This window comes from Pagrus pagrus (genome assembly GCF_965226575.1).
Source record: "Pagrus pagrus genome assembly, chromosome: 16".
NCBI classification, from domain to species: Eukaryota; Metazoa; Chordata; class Actinopteri; order Spariformes; family Sparidae; genus Pagrus; species Pagrus pagrus.
In genome coordinates, this window is record NC_140200.1 from 14,989,982 (window position 1) to 15,011,998 (window position 22,017).

The 22,017-nt window shown below is 43.4% G+C and overlaps 1 protein-coding gene across 8 annotated transcripts in view; it reads right to left on the reverse strand.

Annotated features, from left to right (window-relative positions):
* Positions 1-22,017, reverse strand: part of gphnb (gephyrin b) — a 104,357-nt gene that overhangs the window by 18,070 nt on the left and 64,270 nt on the right. For 4 of the 8 annotated variants that reach the window (XM_084378059.1, XM_084378054.1, XM_084378053.1 and 1 more), the window contains exons 9-11: positions 7,878-7,919; positions 6,205-6,279; positions 1,168-1,224 (exon numbers count right to left, since the gene is read on the reverse strand). The exons of 1 other annotated variant lie outside the window; for it this stretch is intronic. In XM_084378059.1, the coding sequence (XP_084234185.1) occupies positions 1,168-1,224; positions 6,205-6,279; positions 7,878-7,919 (174 nt within the window). The remainder of the gene's footprint in view (positions 1-1,167; positions 1,225-6,204; positions 6,280-7,877; positions 7,920-22,017) is intronic. 3 more of the 8 variants (XM_084378055.1, XM_084378056.1, XM_084378057.1) reach the window with 3 other exon arrangements.

Here is a 22,017-nt window from a genome sequence, read left to right on the forward strand (position 1 = left end):
TTACACGAGTGTTCGTTTGCTTTTAATAATTGTCTTTTGGCCAATGTTAAGATGAATTTTTGGGTAATTTTCATCGTTTCTGCCTACTCGCTGGCCTGTCGACCTTCATCCAGATGTTGTGACTGACATCATTAATTGCCTGGTTGTCTGTCAGTCACGTTCTGTCTGCCCTCACCTGCTTTCCTTTGCTGCAACTGCTGCATCTCAATCACCTCTGCGACCTGCCGTTATCATCACATAAGCTGGGTGTGGGCAGTGTGTGGTGTATGGAGAACCTAAACACCCATGGTGAAGGTGAAGGTCTCTCTACCCATCCACCCACCCACCCACCCCTTTCTCCCTCCTCCCCTCCCTCACCGCCATCATAGCTAGGCTAATACTGTGACACCACTGGGCACCAAACAGCCAAGGTGAGAGGGTGGAGAGATGGGAGGTGGGGCAAGGTGGGTGGGATGGTGGAGGAGGAGGAGGAGGAGGAGGATGAGGAGGGATGGAGAGACAGAGAGATAGAAAATAACAACAGGTAGGTAGACAGAGAGAGAGAGAGAGAGGCAGAGCGTGGAAGGATGGTGGATCAGCATGACGTGGTCCCACAGCCCGGAAAGAAAAGAAACAAACGAAAACAGGAAGCACGGACTAGACAGACTTCACTAAACTACAGAGCCGAGACACAGCAGAAAGGAGGGAAAACAGGAAGAAAAAGAACAAAAACAATAAAGACCACTAGAGCGGCCTGATGGCATCTACTTAACAGACATCCAGCACACCAGACATAGCTACTGAAAGCAGAGCATGTTAACCGGAGAAGACAGAAACAGAGATAGGCGGACAGATGGAGGAAGAGGAGGAGAAAGTGAATGACAAGAGACAGAAAAAGTGAGTGAGGAAGACTCCTAACAGACCGGACAGAGAAAAAGTGAGACAGTGATGAGAGTGAACGACAGACAGACGGATAGAGAGACATATATATAGAGAGAGAGAGAGTGAGCGAGAGCTAGAGAGAAAGCTAGGCAAGCGAGGAGGGAGAGGAGGAGGAGGAGGAAGAGGAGGAGGAGGAGGAGGTGGGGGTGGGACACAGAGCGGGGCGTTTGTTTTGCGCGCTCCTCGGAGGAGGGTGAGGGAAAGGAGGAAAAAAGGGGGGGAGTGGGGAGGGGGCGGGATAGTTACTCGAGAGCTGAAGGTCCTCCTGCGATCATCTTTAAGCCCCTCCAACCTACACTGGAGCTAGTGGAGATAAAGCATCGAATCACAGGCATCAGTGCATCTGTCCCGGCAACCACAACACTACAGACAGACAGACAGACAGACAGACAGGACAGACAGACAGACAGACAGACGGACAGACGGACGAGAGGACAAACAGACAAGACAGGCATCCACTACGACAAGCAACCCTATAGCAGGAGGAGGGAGAGGAGCAGCGAGGAGAGAACTGAGATAGAAAGAAGGAAAGAGAGAAAGAGAGAAAGCATAGTGGGCTTTCAGAAGGCATAATGCACCCTGTGGCAGCCATACTGGAGGCCCTGTGAGCCTCTAAACACTGAAGACGAGAAGCCGACGCCATTTTGAATTGTATCTATTGTAACTTTACTTAGTCAAAAAATGTTTGAACTGTTCTTGACTTGGAAGTAACGATATATATTAACCAAAAGCATGATCTTTTCCTAATCCTAACCAGGTAGTGCAGAAACCAAACCAAGTGTTTCACAAAGCTACGTAAGCTTTATTTTGAAAGTCTACAAGGACGTTCCATATGTTTAAAAAAGTGACTCTGGGGGGGAGGCAGAGTGTCATAATTTGAAGTTTCAAGCCACTGACCAAGCTGCTGTATTTGACAAGTTGGGAGTCACGTCAGTTGTGTTTTACTTTGAAAATTGACCAGATGCTCTGTGCCGCTCCTGTGTCTGACGTCCTGTCTGGCTCGAGGTGCTCTGTGCAGCAGCGTACGCCTCTGTCAAAAATAGACTTGGCGCGTATTCTCTGTGTATCAGAACGGAGAGCCGTTTCTGTGACGCTTCTGAAACATGCCATGGCGCACCTGGTGGAACCACAGGTCTGTAACTGCTGGACCGGCCCTGGTGATGGTGTCGCGACTGGAACACGATGCAGACATGCCCTGACGAATCTGGGGCCGATTAGTAACCGATTACTAACTAACTAAGTAACTAACCGATTAGTCCTACAGCTCCATTGTTGTCCAAACTGGGTGACACGTTCCTTCATTACCATGAACACACACATAATGTAGTTTATTCTAAGTCGATCCTACATACACCATCCTCCTGCTGTAAATACTCACTAGCGAACCAAATGTGTATCCTCAACAGCTGAAAATAGTCCCAAACAAATGAGTTATTGTTGGGAACTATTTACTCTTGATTGAGTAAAGTGCCCACGTGTTTTAGGAAAAGTCCAAGCCTTTTTTAAAAGTGAACTTTCATTTTTGTGAAGATTTACAGATTTATGGAGTCAGTAGGAAATAATGGACTTTGGGTCGCATAAAGGGTCGAGACATGGAATAATACCAGCCTTATTGTCTTAATCCAAATATTTAATTTAGCTGAATTTGAAGGGTGCTGATTGAACTATGCGAGTGACAAAGCCTCCTTCACACAAGAGATTTTCTACAGTATTAGTAACCATAGTAGTAATGGGTGCACGTCAGGTAAATCAATTCTTTAACTTTTTGATTTGAAGCAAAGTTGTGAAACAGCTTTACTAAAAACAAAAAATCAGACCTGGCTGACCTACTTGAGCCTACTCTTCTCAGTAGAGATCCTGCTGGGTGAGATCTTAAGAACTCTTCATATTACTAGAACTGACCTAAATGAACCACACATGCGGGAGGTATTGATTTTACAATCTGCTATCTGTTCCTTCAGCTCACTTGTTATTTCTGACATTTTTTTGCATACAGCCTATTTTCCAGTGGACCTCCGTGATGGCGCCAGCTGTGGTTGCTAGGAGATTTGTGCCACAACTGCACAGCCCTCGTATAGAGAGAGGGAGAGGTGTGATGGGAAAAAAAGAGACAGAAAAAAGATGGGGATTAAGGGAGCTAAATACAGCTACAGCAAGACACACAGATCAAACTTGCAGACATTGAAAAGCACATATGAGAACTAACGATCGACAGCTAGGACATTTTTCGTACAAGGTGTGCCTTGCTAAAAAAGAACTACAAAAGACATCTAAAATGAATAAAAAATGACACGATTAACGCACAACAGTTACATCAGAATCTCACTACCTAGCTCTTTAAACACAAACAGACAAAAACCACAAGAATCACAAGTTTTCTACTTCCTGATTTCACATACGCCTTTTATAGTAATGTATCATTAATCTTGATTACAGTCACCGTTAACTAAGAAACAGCTAAGAAAAACCTTGATGCAGTGTGGAGTGATGACACTAAGACTGACACGGGTGGAAAACAAGACCTCAGTATGGCAAAAAAAAAAATAACTAAGTAGAAAAGATCATACCATCAGAGAGCCATGGGAAGGGGGGGAGGGAGAGTTTGCATATGAAGATGAACACAGTGGAAAAGCTACAGGGGATGGGGGGAGGGGGGTGAGTTAGGAAAGTGAGGATGTGGAGAATGAGTGCGGAAGCAGAATGTGGTGTTGGACGTATGGGGAGGGAGGTAAAAAAAGCAGACTGTCAAACACTCTCACACTCGTTTCTAATCTAACCTCCACTGCAATAATCCCCCCGTTACTGGTGACTCAGTGAGAGAAGAGAATGAGCTCATATGAGGGGATGCAAATGTTAACGCACACGTCACACACGCAAACACAAACTCCCTTAGTAAGCAAAAATAGATGAAGTAAAATAGAAATAAAGTCATTGAAAAGCACTGTTGACGTATCTGAATGTCTGACGATTTGGGCCTGAAACACACACACACACACAAAAAAATCCCAGAAGCCTTAGATCCAGAAACACTAATCATTCGACACGCAGGTTGTCATGGAGATCTTCCAGGGACATCAATGTGCTGACGAGCGAGTGGCGGTGTCTACAGGTCAGCGAGGCACGTGGCTCTGGGGGCAGCGAGCCGCCCGGTAGGGGAAATCGATGGGGCCAATAACCGTCCGACTGAAGAGACGCTCCAGGAAATGATGGGATGCAACCGCCGCGTTGCTGAGCTCAGCAACAAAACAAAGGAGCTGTCAGACGAATTATGCAAAACGGGGAAGATTTATCCGTCCGCCGCGAGGAGGAGAGGGCTGTGACAGGGCAGGGAGGCTCGTTTCATCCGGCTTCAACCGCCTCGCCCCACGGGATGGAGCAAGGAGAGGGAGCAGAGGACAAAACGCTGGAGTGATACCGACAGAGCGGTGGAGGGGAGGACAAAATGCTGCTGTGGCAATCCAGAGCTGAGTCCTCCTCCCCGGGGAGGGGAGGCAAGAGCCTGAGGGGGTAAAACGACAGCGGGGAAAGGGTAGGAGCGACACGGCTGCTGCGAGGAAGTGTGTTTTAGCGAAGGTGGCTTCTCTTGGTCTTCCCGTTCGGTGCCCTTGTGGATCACACACTCGCGCTCAAATTCAGACTAGAATACACTCACACACTCTGCAAAAACAAAACTCTACAACATCACCAGCCCGTGATACACAAACCACATCAAAAGACCAGATGGGTGATGAATGAGAGAGAATGAGTGCTGGTGGAGATCTCAATAGAGAGAGAGAGAGTGAGGCATGGGGAGGAATGTTGCTGACCACTAAAGGTGGTGATACACAGAGGCAACAGCTCAATTAGTGTTTTCAATCTTCTTTAACTTTGTTTTTTAGCCCATTGTATTGCCGCGTGTATCACCACACTAACTCCTAAGTTAAAGTAAGTGTAAAATGTGTGTTTGTGTTTGCAAAATCAACACTCAGAACACATTAACAGCAGATATTAACAAGTGATCTGTGACTGGCCTCTGCAGTTTCAATAAGCATTTGAATCTCAGGATGTAAATTAGATAGAACAGACGAGGTATGTTCCAGGTCAATGGAAAGGATGCGGGTGTCTCTACGTGTTTTTTCCTTTGGATGGGTGTCGCCTATAGCTTTACACAGCATGAAGAGGCCAAGATAGACCTTTCCTTTAAGTGTCCAAACATGAGAAAGTCCAAGAGGGTAGTAACCGAGCCTGACTCGTACTCAACAGGTGTTCCTGTCCATGCGGCCTCTGAGTGGTTTCAAATCATGAAAGTTGACTTAAATTACTTATCAGGATTTTAAACAATCCAAATCTCTAAAGGTCATCTCTTTCATCGTGATTTTGTGGTTTGGTCTATACTGCTAGAAAAGAAGCTGATCAAGAAAATACTTTTTCAAGCTTTCAGGCTGGACTATCACTTCTATCTACACCAACGGCAATGCTTAAGATAGCCCGCGTGTAAACAAACCATGGCATCAGCCGTTGGCTTTTGGACTACCATTTTGAAGCCTCAAGTTTGGCATTATGTAGGTCGCCATCTTGGTTTTTTGCAGCCAGAAGTGACCATATTTGGATGAGAGGGTGGAGCTGGGGAGGATATCCTGATTGGACCTGCCTGAGAACCCGAGGACATGGTGGCCACGCATTAAAACACACCCTTCTTTATTGTCTACTTTACTCTCAATCGGACCAAGATTTACTGAATGAACATCATGCTGTATTGAAGAAGACTGGAAACTAGAGATTGAGACCATGAACTTATTACGAAACTGTTTACTGAGGTGACAAATCCATCAAGAAGTAGGGTCATTTTCTCATAAGCTTAAAGACAATTGGACTTGAGCCGCCCCCTGCTGGCCATATTTTGTATAGTCACTGAGATATCCAGACACAGATCACATGTTGATACCACGTGTAAATGCATTACATTGTCGTCTACACTATCAATATGAGCCCGCTTTGGTCTTTCGCACTGTGACATCTTCACTTGTCTGTATTTTAAATTGTATTTCCTCCATATCTCCCACTACAGCCTAACATAAGCTACCACATACTGTGTATATTGTCCTTGCTGTTTTTGGACTATCAGTGCTATATCAAGGGTTTGCCCAGTGCGATCTTTTCTAGAAGTGCCTTTCTGCCACAGCTGCCTCCCTGCCTGTGTACATGTGTGTTGGTGTGTGTCACTATTGTGGTGAGGTGCTATGTGGGATGCCAGTGGCCTGCATGCCGGTAGATAAGAGGTTGGTAGAAGGTTAGTGGGTTTACCTGGTCCAAGGTAGAGTACCTTGACTTGAGCGTGATGACCTCATCCAGGTGAGCCCTGAATTCTCTCCGTGAGGCCTGGGGGAAGCCACAGGATAGTCACTCACCTTCATGCCACGCACACTCTCACACAGGTTCAGGCAAACAGGCATGCACGCCCACTCTGATCATCAACACAACATATCAGTTAGTGGTGCTTTTTAAAAAAAAAAAATAAAATAAAATAACAGTTGCTCACACACACCCTCCTCATTTTGCACACATCAACAGCACACACACACACACACACACACACACACACACACACACACACACACACACACACACACACACACACACACACACACGTCAGAACTGAGCCAGTACTAACCTGACACACATTCTGCAATCGGATCAAAGGAAATTTAAAAATAAAAAGATGTTGCAAACAACTCACTGGAAAACCACCAACAACACAACAAAACCAAAGATGGATGAAGAACAGAACCAGTTCAGTGGATCTGCCAACAGTTCCAGTCGAGTGCTGCTACTGTGGTTAGTGAAGGTGCAAGTGGAAGTTAAGAAGTGAACCCAAGTGAGTGCTTGACCCCTGGCGGTACCCAAAGCCTCTGTCTGACAACATGTGACTTAATTCCTACATAATGTTGCTTTAACTTAATTTCTAAATGACCTTAAACATGCTGTACAGTGGATTTGGCGGGTCTGCACTGCAACTTTTGCTACTTAAGATAAAATATTAGCCGTGCAGAAGTATTGATAAGTGTCTATGGTAATCGAATAGTAGCAATGTAACTTGTTTATGAAGACAGGAAAGCACTCGCATTACAATTACTTTTGGGGAAAGAGATTATTTCTCCAAAAAAAGTTCCTTTTTAATTATCTCATAACATATGTGATGGAAATAAAATCAAACATTACCTCCCACCACCTTTAATTAGATAATTTTATTTAAGTCCAATTTCCAAACGCTTTCCCAGATTTCATTACTGTGCAATTACAGGTAATCAATGGATTCCGATATCACATTGGACAAGTGTCAGCACTCCTCCACGCCCTTGCACTGAGGCCACGTCTTCATCACTTAGAGATCAGAGTCGTTGGGCCCTGACCAGAGTAACAAGCACAGGCTTTCGGCACATTTCCCAGGCCTTTTTTTTTTTTTTTTGTCTTTTACAAGCTGCTGTTTGTGTGAGTGTTAAAGGAACTGCGATGTGTACACAGAGGGAGAAAAATGCACTTTGTTTGTGCAGGCAATCCCTTTCATTCAAATACATAATTCAAGCATCTTTCAACTTCAATTCTGAGGTTGAAACGCAGTTGAGGATTATGCCAAGTGATGGAGGTTTGTTTGTTTCGGAGGGCGTGTGAGTGTGGAAAACAAGGCGAGGGTTAGATACAGTACGTGTGCCAGAATGAGGGCAACAGGACATTTCACTACAAGACAAAAAATCAGACCACATCCACACAAACACAGAGAGGAGGAACAGAAAGGATTGTGGGGAGAGAGACAGCAGGGGGACAGCAGGCAGGACAGCAGGCAACACGAGGGGAGAGACAGGAAGTTTAGAGGGGGGAAGCGATCATGCCAGGCAGGAAGTAAGGTTGGAGAGGGAGGGAGGAGGAACCGATGCCATGATGACGGCCGTAACGATGCATTAGAACCCATGCAGGAGTACCTCAGCAATGCTTAGGGTGGATGAACAGGAGGGGAGCCGCGCCTGGTGCCGCGAGAGACAGAGAGAGAGGAGGGGAGAAGAGAAGAGGGTTAACAGAGCCAAAGCCGGGTTGAGCAGGGGGACAGAGGCACACAGAGACTGACGGGTTGAGGCAGACAGCGCCCTCTGTCTTTCAGGAGGACATCTGCACGACAGGTCTCTGTGTGACTGTCTCAGATGGGCCAAGGCAGCCAAGGGCATGATGGACAGGACAGGACAGGACAGGATAGGATAGGACAGGACAGGTGAGGACAGCAGGTAGGAGTTGCATGGGGATCCAACCACCCCATCGGAACAACAGGAGAACAGGTTTCACAGGAAACATCACACATTTTGAACACTGTGGCAAATGCAGCTTAAATGTAGAATGTATTAACAACCTTTGTCAAGTGCGTATATTCACTCTGCTGTGCTGTGTTTCAATCTAACCATCAAGCAAATTTGAAGCAACTTTTGAAATGTCATAAAAAAGAAAAAAAAAAAAAGATTATTAAAGCAAAAGGCAACACTTTGTTATTCTTAAAATTGATTCTGGAGAGAGTTTGTTATTGGGTCTCATCCAAACATCGTCAAATACCTTTTGGGTTGCCGTCAGACCCAAGCCACCAACCAAAAGCATCAGTATTTGACAGCCCATTCACCAGGATAAAATGTTTGCAGTTAATATTTCTGCAAACCACTGATACTTTCACGTTTCTTCGTCTCATAGTCTCTGTACTATATTGACTTTTCTACAAAACGTGTCAGATCACGTTCACATTACATGTTTATGACCTGACCTTCATCTTGAGAAGGCTGCCAAGCCAGTAACCACAGTTTGAGACTGCACTTTAAACATTTGAAAGTGTGAAACCTATGTATATTTTTAAGGAGACCCCGGGACAACTTCCAGCTGTGTTTGTGGCGACCAAAACAGGTATTTCAAGTCAAAGCAAGATGTTTTCCTAAACCTAACCAGATCATAAACAACCACAACATTTATTCTGGCAACTGGGTTGTAATTCAGGGGATGAACCTTCAACAAACAAACCAACCTCAAAGAAGAAGAAGGAACACAATCAGCTGCCTCGGCCGTGTGGTCCTACAAGCGGATGTGGGAATTAGTTTAGGAATGGGAATTTTATGGGAACATCGTGGAAGACGACAACAGCGGGTCCACTTTCTTCTTCATCTTCTTCACCAAAAGCAGAAACAGCTCATTAGTCAAGTGCATTAACCTTTTTTCAAAAGACCTCAAACTTGCATAAAAACTCATAAGAACACGTTAACGTCGAGTCATCTCACAGGGAATTGAATGACCGGTTGCAGTGCCACTACACTCTCCCAATTCTTGTGTACATACTCATCCTAATCCAGGATGGAAGTTCTCCATGTGACATGCTCTTTTGGCTGCACACAGAATAACAACAAAATGAAGACGTGAAAAGACTCCTCTTCCTTATGGCAGAGCTATTTTGTGCTTCAAGTCCCGAGTTGATGCATTAACAAGTATTTATAACAGTTTTCTTCTGACGTGACAGGCCTTTAAATTACACAACAAAATCAACTGCGATATCACTGAAAACCTGCAGTTTTCTACCAGTGTTAACTTTTATGTAAGGTCATACACTGACCAGAAAATAAAAATTTGAAGGGCAAACAAATCCAGATCAATTGTAACTGATATAGAATGCAACCCTCACGACAACGCCGTACTGTACATAAGCCCCACAATCAATAGTGTCAATCATTGATCCAAAATGTCTCCACCTTTATATCCCCTCTTCCATTTATGTTTCACACAGCCGACATCTAACACGACATGTAAACTAGAAATCCCACAGGAAATAAAATGAGGCAGGAAATTGCTATGTAATTTATTTCTAGCACCCGAAAGTATCAGCTGTAACGGCCCTGCTGGGGTTTCCTGGTTGGAGCATTTTCATTCATGCTGGGTGAGGCACTTTTAATAACAATGCCTCCACCAAAAGGCACATGAAGACTTTTATTACCAACACTAATGAGACGAGAAAGAGGTTGCATTTCTGCCTCTTTTGTCAGGCTTTTTTTTTCAGGAAGTTGCCCACACATTTCCGTAACAAATGATGGACGGATAATCAGATTTTAATGGTCATGATCATGATGTAAAACCATTATGCTGTTCATTTACTGGTGGGAGAGTTGTTCACTGTGTCCCAGACAGCGGCTGCACAGAATTTCATTCATGTGGTGTTTTTTTTTTTTTTTGTCAGAACATCAAAAACAAAAACACAACACAAACATAGCCATCTGCGTTGGCAGAAGTTTTTGTTGGTCCGAGAAATGACATATGACTGGGAAATCCATTTAAGAATATCACGTCTATTCCTGGCAAAATAATGGCTGGCAGGAAAGCCAAGCTCACAGTGAATTATTAGTAAAATCATTAGATAAGTCCCGACCTTTCCTCATGAAGCAGTCACATTTTTAGATTGTACAATAAATTGCCTGTTTAAAGCGGGGCTGTCAAGGAGATGAGCATCCCATCATCCCCTCTAATTGAAATGCTGTAGATTCACAGTAGTTGCCCTCATCAAACTCACTGCTCAGATAATGGACACTGGCAGGAAACCGCAGGAGGTTACAAATTGGAACTCGGGAGTGAACTGCACAAGGATCCTAAATGCTGTAGCAGCAAGGTAGCGCTCTGTTAAGAGACAGCTCAATTCACCAACATCGAATGAACCTTGTTGTCTTTCAAACAATAATATGATTTCTGGACACTGACATCCTCCAAATACCAAACTTAAGTATTCTGAAACGACCTCCTGCACTTGTAAATCCACTACATGTCATATTGTGATGCAATAAAGTTATAAAGTTATCAACATAATGTGAAGAAACAACAGTTTTGATATCACGACGTTGACGTGTCCTGTTGCAGACTTATCTACTGAAGTTAGCATGCTAACCAGCTAGCCCCGGCCCATCCCGGTCCAAAGCTACTGTGGTAGCGGCGTAAACACCAACACTGCCCCAGTGCTCGGAGCTCCCAGCCTGTACTGCTAGCTGCACAGCTTCTGCGCTAACAGTAGCTACAATTAGCATCAGTAATAGGGTTATTCTGGTGATATGTTGCCCCCAATTTGTTTTGAGTGTAAATTTGACAGGACTCCAATTCTTACATATTGAACCTCTAAATTATGCTGGTGTCTATAAGTGTCTGCCTCATTTCTGATATCACCACTGTGTTGGGGTGCCAAAGTTAGACATTTTTTAATTCTGCACATATTAAGTTGGTCTTTTAGTGCAAAATCTGGTAGAAAAGTATTCTGGTAATTCCAGTATGACCTGATCAAATGAATAGTCAACTTTAAACCATAATATGTTGCATCATGTTAGGTCAGAGGAGAGATCCTGACAAACTGAAGCCTGAACTACACTCTTTAGAAACAAATCATGTTTCATACAAGACTGTGGAAAACAAACTGATCACAAAACAATATGATCATTTCCACATTACAGCTCACCTCTCTTTGTTTAATAAAGGAGCCCTCTTTACTTTACTTGAAAACAAAATTTTTGTTTACATTCACAGTTTCTCCCCAAATCTCATCTTCTTGAGTGCATTTCTGTCCTCATAAAACATCTGCAAAGATGATATACTGTTCACATCAGTGATTAATAGCTTCCAGTCCTTTGCTGGTGCATTGCTGTCTTTCTTGGTGCGTCACCACCACCTACATATCAGTGTAGTAATGTGAAACAATTGGCAGGAATCTGGTGGTCAAAAACACCACAGGATATCATGAAGACGGATTCTGAACACACTTCTGTTATGTATATTTGAGAGTCAAAGTAGTCTGGCGGTCTTTGGCGGAAGCATAAACGATGTAATGCCTTCTCCAGGAGCCAGGTGAGCCTTCTTTTAGTTCAACCCAATCTCCAGAACAGATGTTGGCAGTTAATGTTTCTGCAAACCACACATATGTTGAAACTCTACATTTCTTTAAGTTGCAATTACTACGTTGCTTTTGGTTAAGTTTTCTATTTTATGTTGTGACAACTCTGTCTTTATGCTCTGGTTAGGCACAAAAACCACTTGGTTAGGGTTGGAGTTGGTTAGGGTTTAAAATATCCAGTGGTTTCACACTTAGAAATTTTGAAACACTCTCAATCCATGGTCACTGGCATCGCTGTCTTCTCCCCACCACCATCCCCTCCACATCCTGATATGACAGTCAGCTAATAAGCATACAATGTGAATCTGATTTGAGATTGTTTTTTTCTGAGAAACGTCAGTACGGTACGAAGCCTATGACACCTACAAATGTGATCGTATGAGTTGTTTGCAGAAACATTAACTGCCAACACTTTTTCCTGGCGTCTGGACTGTTTGGTGGCTAAAACACGTTTTGCTTCTGGCCCCGTCTATAACTGTAAATTTAGCTTCCTACACTCCTGCTGCTTCTTCAAACTGGGGGCGTGCCGACTGGCATCTACTGAAGGTAATATACCGATCATGCACAAGTAAGTAAGGCTTGAGCTGCTCGCGCCAATACGTGTTGTTTTGCAGGAGTTTATTAAAAAAATCTAGAGAATTTTCCTTAAACTGGACCTAAGATAGGATCAATATATCCTACATGTATTTTCACATATAAAACGTAATATATAACGTATACATATACTACGTAACACACCCGTAGTCATGAATATGTTATTAGATTACACATTTCACATATCCAAACTGTATTATGGATTCAGTTTGATCAGCCTTAACCTCTTTTAAATGATATCACACACTCCGACTGTGCAGGATTCTGATGACTTGGTGTCTTTACTTGTCAAATTAATCTTGTGTGCTGTCAGTGCCTCAAACCGATTCAAAGTTTTCTGCTTGCGTTTTCAAATAAGCAAGTTATTGAAAAAGAAGGTGCGCTCTCCCAACGGCTCCTCCTCTGAACGAGGTGAGAAAAAAACCCACGGTGGGAAAAGCAAAACAAACCGCCAAACCCGAGCCGGGCCAGAAGCATGAGCTGTGCGTGCTGCCGTCCCGCCGCCGTCATTCATCACTGCCCTCCTGTGGCCTTCTCCGTGTCTACATGTATTAGACATTAATGAGCTATTGAGTGAGTTGCCAGCGCGGCGGATAGTGAGAGCTAACACAGCTGATTTGAGAGGCCTGTGTTATGCTCCTCACCAGTCTCCCTCCTCCCTCCTTTCACGCTTCTTCTCATCAGCAGCCCACATGGTGACTGAGCGCGCTCAGTACAGCTGGTCAGACAGTCTCATCCATCCCTTCTTACTGCCTTTCATTTCCTGTCTGTCTTCTCGCCCTCCGCTCTGTCTGTCCGACTCTTCGTCTCTTTCTCTCTCTCTATTCAAAGCTCTCTTGTGCTCTTTCCATTCTCTCTCCATCGCCCTGGAGGCAAACTCTCAGAGTCAGTGGGTGTGAGTAACTCGAGACAAATATAATATCGCAGACAACGCATGTAAACTTCACACGTATGGATGCACGTTCACGACGCATGGAAACACACATTTAAACACTCTTCGGCAGCTGTTCATAGACCGCACTCGTCGATATCTCTGGTGTTTTTATCTTGAAAACAAAAAAAAATAAAAACCCAAATTGTGCACACGCTCCGTACACACATGAACAAGCACGGTGTCCTCAGCTGAAGTGGTTTTGACTCCAAAGCCTTGAGCAATCTGACCCAAATGGTCTATGGGTGCTACGAGCCAAATAAAGCAACGGAGGGGGCTAAATGTGTGTCCATTAATCAGAGACAAAAGAGCACTTTCCTTCTGGCTGTAGCCACGTTCATCCCCTCTCTGCAACGATATATCACACATATTAAAATACATCCTGTGTCCTATAGGACTCGGCTACCTCGGATATCCCTCTGTATCTCATCACTCTTCACTTCCTTATTAATATTAAACTTTTTATCTTTTCCATCCAGGTATTGAAAGCCGTTACAGGATATACGCTCCAGCTTGACATGCCTGTTTTCTGTTTTCCCCGAGGCTGCTTAAAAAAGATCGGACTAAGCAGATTTCAGGAAAGGAGAAAACAGTAGTGCGATGCAAAAATCTCCTCATGAGGCCTCGCTGTGTTGAGACTTTAAAGTCTTATTTTCTTTAAACAAATAAAAAACATCTGTCAGCGCAATAAGAGTATTAAACTGTGTCTAGCTGGTCAAGTTGTTAATATATTCTCTAGGATCACTTTAACATTTCCTTAAAGGGGCTCTGTTTGTTAACGTTAGTGGACTCTGTTGCATAAAATCACATCCTTCTGACTGTCGTGGAAAGTGAGTCCTTCACAAAGAAATCGACAGTCCCGCTGCTTTAAATAACAAATGGTCCACAGGTGACCGAGAGAGACAGGGAAGATCTAATTTTCCACATCACATTACAATCCGTAATCTCTCATATGGCCAATATAAACTGATTAATACATGTGAATTGCTGCAAATTGTTACATAGAGCCCCTTTATTTCTGCAGTAGCAACACGTGTTGTTGTGTCTCGCTTCAACATTTGGACACTTGTAGAAAACAAACTGATTTCAACTGGACAGAGGCTGAAATATAGATTTTTGGTCCCTTTTGTTGAGGGAACAGCTAGACATTTTAGAAATGTACTTGCTGAGTACAATGAGAAGACTGAGACCATTATCATATCTCGAAGGTCAATTTCTAAACTACTGCCAGCCGCCAGTTAGCTCTTCTTAGCACAAAGACTGGAAAACAGTGGAAACAGCTCGCTTGGCTCAGTTCGAAGGTACCCAAATCTGCCTAAAAGGATCTTTAAAGCTCAGTTATTAACGCACTATAAGATAAGATCATTCTGTGTTAGTCCCACATTGTGACAGCAGCAAAACAGAGAGCAATAAATATTAAGTAAAAATCATGAAATGAACAAGAGGAAAATAAAATATTAAGAGCAGCATAAATATAAACAAGAAACAAGGTGACAGTTACATTTTTTACCATCACACATAGGGATATTAAAATTAAACAGTAAAAATTGATCTAATTTCTTTGTGAGGTGTTAAAATGACACCTTGTGGTTTTATTCGGGGAGCCTAGCTGTCGCTGTGGGGTTGCCAGAAAGCCTGCAGAGACTTCAGGAAGTCACTTTCCCCTGCCAGGAAATGTTTGCAATAAACAGTCGAGATAAACAGTGTTCATCTCTTCTCTTCTTTGAGAAAACAGACATGCTGATGTATTTTGTAACCTTTGACAAAGCCAGGCTAGCCGTTTCTACAGTTTTCCAGTCTTTGTGCTAAGCTAAGCTAACCAGCTGCTTGCGAAAGCTTCGGATTTACCGTACAGACATGAGAGTGGTGTTAATTTTGAATATTTTCTCAAAAAGGAAGGCGGTTAGGTGTAAATATTTCACCAAATGTTGAACGACTCCTTTGAGTAAATGAATTTTTCAGGACTGACTTCTAGAGAGAAATGAAAAATAACATGTTTTGCAGTGCATCCTCGCTGTCAGTTAGATGTGTGGTAAACAAAACCCAAACATTATCTATATCCAGGATTAACTAGCCCTGCGTGGATCTATTCTTCACACGCCGTGGGATCCTTTGTGAAACGTAGCATCATCAATATCGCTGGACCTGACTTATCGGTCGAGTGTCCACAGCTCCATCGATACCCTCCTGCTTCTCCTCCTTGTCAGCTGTTTAAAGCCATCATGGATTCTGAAGGTGCTGCTTGCACACTTCTCCATCCATATTACCCTCATTACCATTTACGGTAGCGCTCCAGCTAAGCTGCTGTGTTGGGGACTGGAGGGAAGCACATGATGACTCCAGGGAGGAGGAATAACAGCTAAGGGGGATCGGGATAAAGGCGTTTTTCCCCCCCGTTTTACTGTACGGATAAAAGCAGCAGCTAAATGAGGAAAGGATGGGAAAGTGGCTTCTGCTTCTGAGTAGGTGGCTGATTGCTTGACTTCAACACTGATGGAGTGTGGAGTCCTGTGAGACCGCTTCACTGTCTTGCTCGCTCATCCTCATCCTCCTTTCTCCTCCTCTTTTAATGTGTAATGTCCACCACCTTCTAACACTGCAGCCACAAATTAAGCACACTTCATCCTTCCGCCTCTTTGTGTCCTGCAGCCCCTTTGCTAGTTCAAGCTAGTCAACAGTCCCGTCACTACATTACTCACCCCTTCTACCCCCTAAACTCATCCGTGGCCTGACAGCATACCTCCTTCAGGCATCATCATCCTCATCAGCAGCAGCAGCAGCAGCACACACGTATTCAAGAGCACAAATTATATTCAAAACAACACACTGTACACGCAATGCATCCACCCCCATTTCCACTCAGCTAATAATACAAAACCTTATTAAATAGGCACACAGATTACTTCTGCACACACACACACACACACGCACACACACACTCTCTCACACACACACAAAACACTCAAAACCTGTAAACATTCACTCAGATATGCAGGAGGAAAGACATTACTTACCATCTTCTGCCTGGAGTCGGAACAGAATGAGCTCCCCGGCACATGCACACAAGAACACACACTCGCACACACACACACACGCGCACACACAGTTTTACACACTCGCTAACTGGGAGAGGGTGAGCGAGGAAGGGTGAGCGAGAGAGCAAGAGGGAAAGAGAGAGAGAGAGAGAGAGAGAGAGAGAGAGGGTGATAAGAAGGGAAGGCTAGGAGAGAGAGAGAGCGAGAGCGAAAGAGTGGCAAGGAAATGCAACAGCCAAAGAGACAATAAGGAGGAGGAGAAAGAGGAGGAGGAAGAGGAGGACGAGGAGGAGGAGGAGGGTATATTGCTGCACATACGGTGCTGCGCTAAATCATACACGCATGACTGAGGTCTGCGTGCGCGCATGTCTGTGTGAGTATGTGTGCTTCCCATGAGCTTCTGTGGAGGGGAATGACGGATGTGACTCCCTCCCAAGCCTCACTTTTTCTCACATTTTCTCCTCCTCACTCAGCCTCCTCTTTTTGTCGTTTTCATACTGATTTGAGATGATGGAGTCGAGGCAGGAGGAGGGATGGGGGGGACAGGGGTTTAGCTACTGGACTTGCCTCGGGGACGGACAGATGGATACAGAAAGACGAACAAACAGGGAAACAGACCGTGCAGCGCAGGCCTAGCTAAGCAAAAACCGTCCGCCGTTTCCTGTGTGTTCCTTCGTTTTATCCATCTCCCCTTCCCCACCTCCCATTCCCTCTCAGTCCCTCGTCCTCTCTAACTCATTAGCTCTCCGTCCCCTTCTGTCTCTTTCACTCCCTCCCACTCCCTGTTCCTTCTCTCCTTCTCCCTTTCTTTCTCACTCTCTCCATAATAAATCCTCCGCACCTCCAGCAGGCCAGAAGATGAGGAGTCACTTTTATGAGCCTTACCGCACTGGAGGAAGACAATAACACATATCTAGTTGTCGCACACACACACAGCAACAGACACACAAGCGGTCAATAATGTCAGGTAAAACCAAACGTGAGTAATTTCAGCGGCGCGCAGGGGCATATAACAAGTCCTATCTATCGTTTCCACAGGGGAATAAACCTGTAAGGAATGACGACACAGGCTGTAAAACGGAGCCGGAGCGTCACACTGCGCCAGGCCTCAATGTTCTCATATCACCAGACCAACAAAACCATCCAGTCACACTCCAGTGCGGTACATGTAAACACAGTCTCATGTCACAAAAACACGACAGAGCACAAAGACTGCTTTTAAAAACCAACACGATTGTCCTTACCTACTTAACGGGTGACAAATTAAAGGACAAACCACTATGAAGTTCTTGGATCCCTCCATTTATCCAGATCCGCACCAAAAGTTATTGGGCTCTGTTTCCTCCATCAACATTTCATGGACATCGGCTTTGTTTTTGTGTAATCCTACTGATAAACCGACCAACCGAATAACAAACCAACAAACAAAACCAATCAACAACCAACAGACCAATTCACAAACCAACAACCCAACAAATCACCAATCAACCAACCAACCAACCAACCAACCAACCATCAAACCCACCAACAAACCAACCCACTAACCAACCAACCAACATGCAAGCTAACAAATAAACATACTGATATGGGTGAAAACATAACCTCCTCGGTGGAGGTAACAAAACAAAAGAAAAAAGAAAACATCTGAATACTGTTTCCTGCATAAATCTAAAAAACATAATTTGAATTGGTTATTGTGCTTTTCAAAGAAATGGTTGCCTAATGTAAAATAAATTAAAATGTGTCTTAACGTTTGTTCTGGTATTGTTGATACTCTAATGCTGCATGCTAATGCTAATTAAACTCACATTTGGTTTCCGTTGTAAGTGACATCATACTTTATACTATGATAGTATTATATATACACTACAACTTTACCACATAGAGGACAATAACAGTCTTGTTCTTAATTACCTTATCCTTGAATGATGTTCAATTCTAGCATCTTCGTAGATAAATATTAACTATATAGAAAATATTGGGCTCTTATCATTTCTCCATTTTGTGCCTCTTTGTCTCACACAGCTAGTTTATGCAAACCGAGGTGGGAGCAGATCAAATATTCCTTTGTATTTATAAGTTGTATAACTTCTTTCAGATGATCAAATGCACAATCAAACTTTCTGCCTTTCACTGTTGAACACCAACATTCCTCAGTGACATTCACCTTGCTAATATTTCATATTGTGTCACGCTGTGAATTGAATTATAAATAAATATATAAGTTGTCATCAACATCGTTATGCCCATCTCACGGCGATGACAAAGTGCAGCAGTAGACTACAACAAAGCAATGGACAGATGATGCAGCTCTGCCACATTTCATATTCAAATGACAATATGGCTCTGAAGCACGGACATCTCATTTCGTTAAATACCCGCTGCCTTGACTCCTCTCTCTCCTCGTGTCTCTTTCTCGCCTCCTCCGCTCACATCACAGGCAGGAGGGATGAAAATGCGAGGGAAGGAGGTGAGGACAAGAACCGAGGATGTAGATTCGAGAGGAGTTTGACATTTTTTTCCCCGAGTCTTGCAGTCTCCTGCAGTCTTTCTCTCAGGCTGCAAGTACAAACATTCACCAATCAGAGTTCAGGGCAGCAGCTTCTTTGTAGCCTGAGAGTCGAAACAAGGGGCAGAGAAACTCAGCAAAGTCCTGACTTCTGCTTTTTAAAGCTTAATTGCAATGAGAGCAGGAATATCTGAAAGCATCCTAATGAGAATATCCACATTTTTTATCAGCTGGACTGGACACTAAGAAGACTGTTCAAATATATTTTAATGAGTAAATCAAACTAAAACAGTGAGTGTGTGCAGGGAGGGAACAGTTATTGATCCTAACTATTTGACACAAGGTCTGTGAGGACTTACAGCTGCGGTTGTGTCCTTCCCTACACCTAATATTTCTTAGATAGAAGAAGATAACCAATATCTCATGGAGCTGGTGGGAGGAAGTAATGAAACACTTCAAAATAAAACAGCTCAAGGCTCAAACAAAGTTTTATAATCCTTTATCGTATTTTCAAAACTATAGACAAATATCTATGAATGTGCATGCAACAGCTGTCCTGTAATCATCCTCCCCTGATATTATATCAGATTTACTCAAGAGGACAGATGGAGGCATGTGCTGATATCTGTATATGTGATGAGTGAATCTGTGAGAATGGTTTGTTTACTGATTTACATTCTGAAAATTCAAGAATATCTGAACAACAATAATGCAATTATTCAGCGATTCCTCCTGTCCTGTCGTAAAGCATCTGCATTCATGTTGTCTCTCTGCTCATTTATTCCACATTTCCTTGAATTCGTCACCCATCTGAACAGCTATGTATGCAAAATGTAAAAGAAGAACGACAAACAAAAACGAATAGTATTGGTTCAAAAGTATCATCGCTATGTTTTCCAAAACAAAAATAGACACACACAGAAACATGCACACAAACACTGCCAAACCCCGGATCCCAGGCTGACAGAGATGCACCCGGTGGACATTAGCCCTGCCACTCCAGCAGAACACACCCTACATCATCCTTACAGCTCAAAACAGGGCCAAAGGGACACACACACACACTAACATGCATACACACACTTTCTACTGTACATTATGGACAGTACATCAGAATGTCTCCTCTACCGATCCGGGTTGCAGCAGGAGATGCTGCCGTGAGGTACACACTGTAGATCATTGATCGGTCACACTACAGCCGGCTGATTTGACATTGGAGCGCTGCTTACGCATGCAGCCAGGGCATAAATCATTCATCTCCCTCTGTCTGATCACTTCACTCTGCCAATGATCCTCTGTCACTTCTCATTTGCAAGTGACGATTCTGCGATCTGTGCACAGATCAGGCCTAAGACAAACCGCATGTGCAATTTTTATTTATTTATTTATTTTTTCCACTTGTTTCACACACCATGACTGTCACATTTGTTCTGAGTGCTGTGAAAAATCCTGCAAGGGACAGATTACCATTCAATAGCCAAGCTTGTACTTGTGACTTTGAGGATACAGAGTGAATCTTGATTAGCCAAATGCAGAATAAGATCAAACAAAGAAACAAACTGTGTGATTGTAGCCCGTAAGTACTATAGGTACAAGGTGGGTAAGGTTTATCATCATAAGGAAACTCACAAATTCAGATTACTGCAGCAATTATTTCATCAATTAGTTGCTAATAAGTCGTATTATGATCTATTGATTGTCTAAAACTAGGAGTGGAGCTTTTTTTGTTATATTTGAAGAAATGGTCTTGACAGCAAACAATAAATCAAATCAAATGCTCTGACAAAAAAATAAAAAGAAGAGAAAGAATGCTCATGCATGACTGAAGGCTTATACAAGGATTGGCAGATATATTGCTAAAGCTGAGTGAGCTAGATGCACAAGAGTGGCAGAGAGGGTGCAGCCAAAATTTCTCATTACTAACATGCAAGCTTGACCATGATGAGGGCTAACAGCCATGTACATTGTTTGAATTCATTATGATAATGTTAGGGGTTTTCTTACATGTGAGTGAGACATGGGATAGTTGGATGGCCATTTTAGCCATCACAAAAATGAGCCTGAGCCTGTTTGTAGCAGCTAGCTAATACAAGAGCACAAAGCACACAGCCCCTGAGACTGTTTGTAGCAGCTAGTTAGCTCCGTAGCACAAAGCACACAGTCCCTGTGCTAAAGAATGAGCCGCTGTGGCAGAAAAAGACTTGTTCAGTGGCTAATCCAGTTAGCAGAGGCCGAAACTTTGACATTTTAAGTTTCAGCCGCAGGATTTGCTGCTCTTCACTGTTTTATATCACTATAAATTGAACATCTGCAATTTTGATGATGAAATTTTAAATATTTTCTGACATTTCAAAGACTATCCAATTAATTAGTTGAAAAAACCTGGCAGATTTATTGGTACTGTATGTAATTATTACTTGAGGCCCTTGTTCAGATAGTTTCAGACGAGTCAATCACAGAAAAGCTGTCTAAATTTACATAATTAGTAGTATACAATAACGTACAAGTAAACAGCATCTCATCTAGCGAATCTACTCGATAAAATACTCAAAACAGGTTGAAAATGCTCTTGTTTGCCGCAGTATGGATTACAGGTCTAGCTGGTGTGTGTAAATGAATGTATGAGCTTGCCTGTCGGCACACACGTGTTCTACATGCTCTTGTTCTTGCTCGCGGCAGTGACCAGAATGGCAATATGTCCATGGTGAAGGTCATCAGGAAGTGGCGTGGGCAGAATTGCACTACTGCACTGTGACTCATTTCCAGCATTCCAGTGAAGAAAGAGGAGTTGATTTCCATAAGCCTTGGCCTTGGCTCTAAAGCCATACATCAAGCCATTAATCAAAAAAAAAAAAAAAGCTACAGGACCAGTGCGATGTGAGGCAGTGTCCTCTACTTGCACCGCCAGCACCTGAAAGAGTTTGTGCAAAGGCACCGCGAGGGAGTGAGAGCATTGAATACTTTAATCAAAATAAATGCCAATATCAGTCAAGTTGATGGGATGTTTGGAACAGTATACAATAATGTAAAGGTGAAAGCTTGGATGGAAAGGGGAGCGTAGATGAAAGGGGCAGCACAAAGGCTGAAGAGGCATTACTCTTTTTTTGTGTTA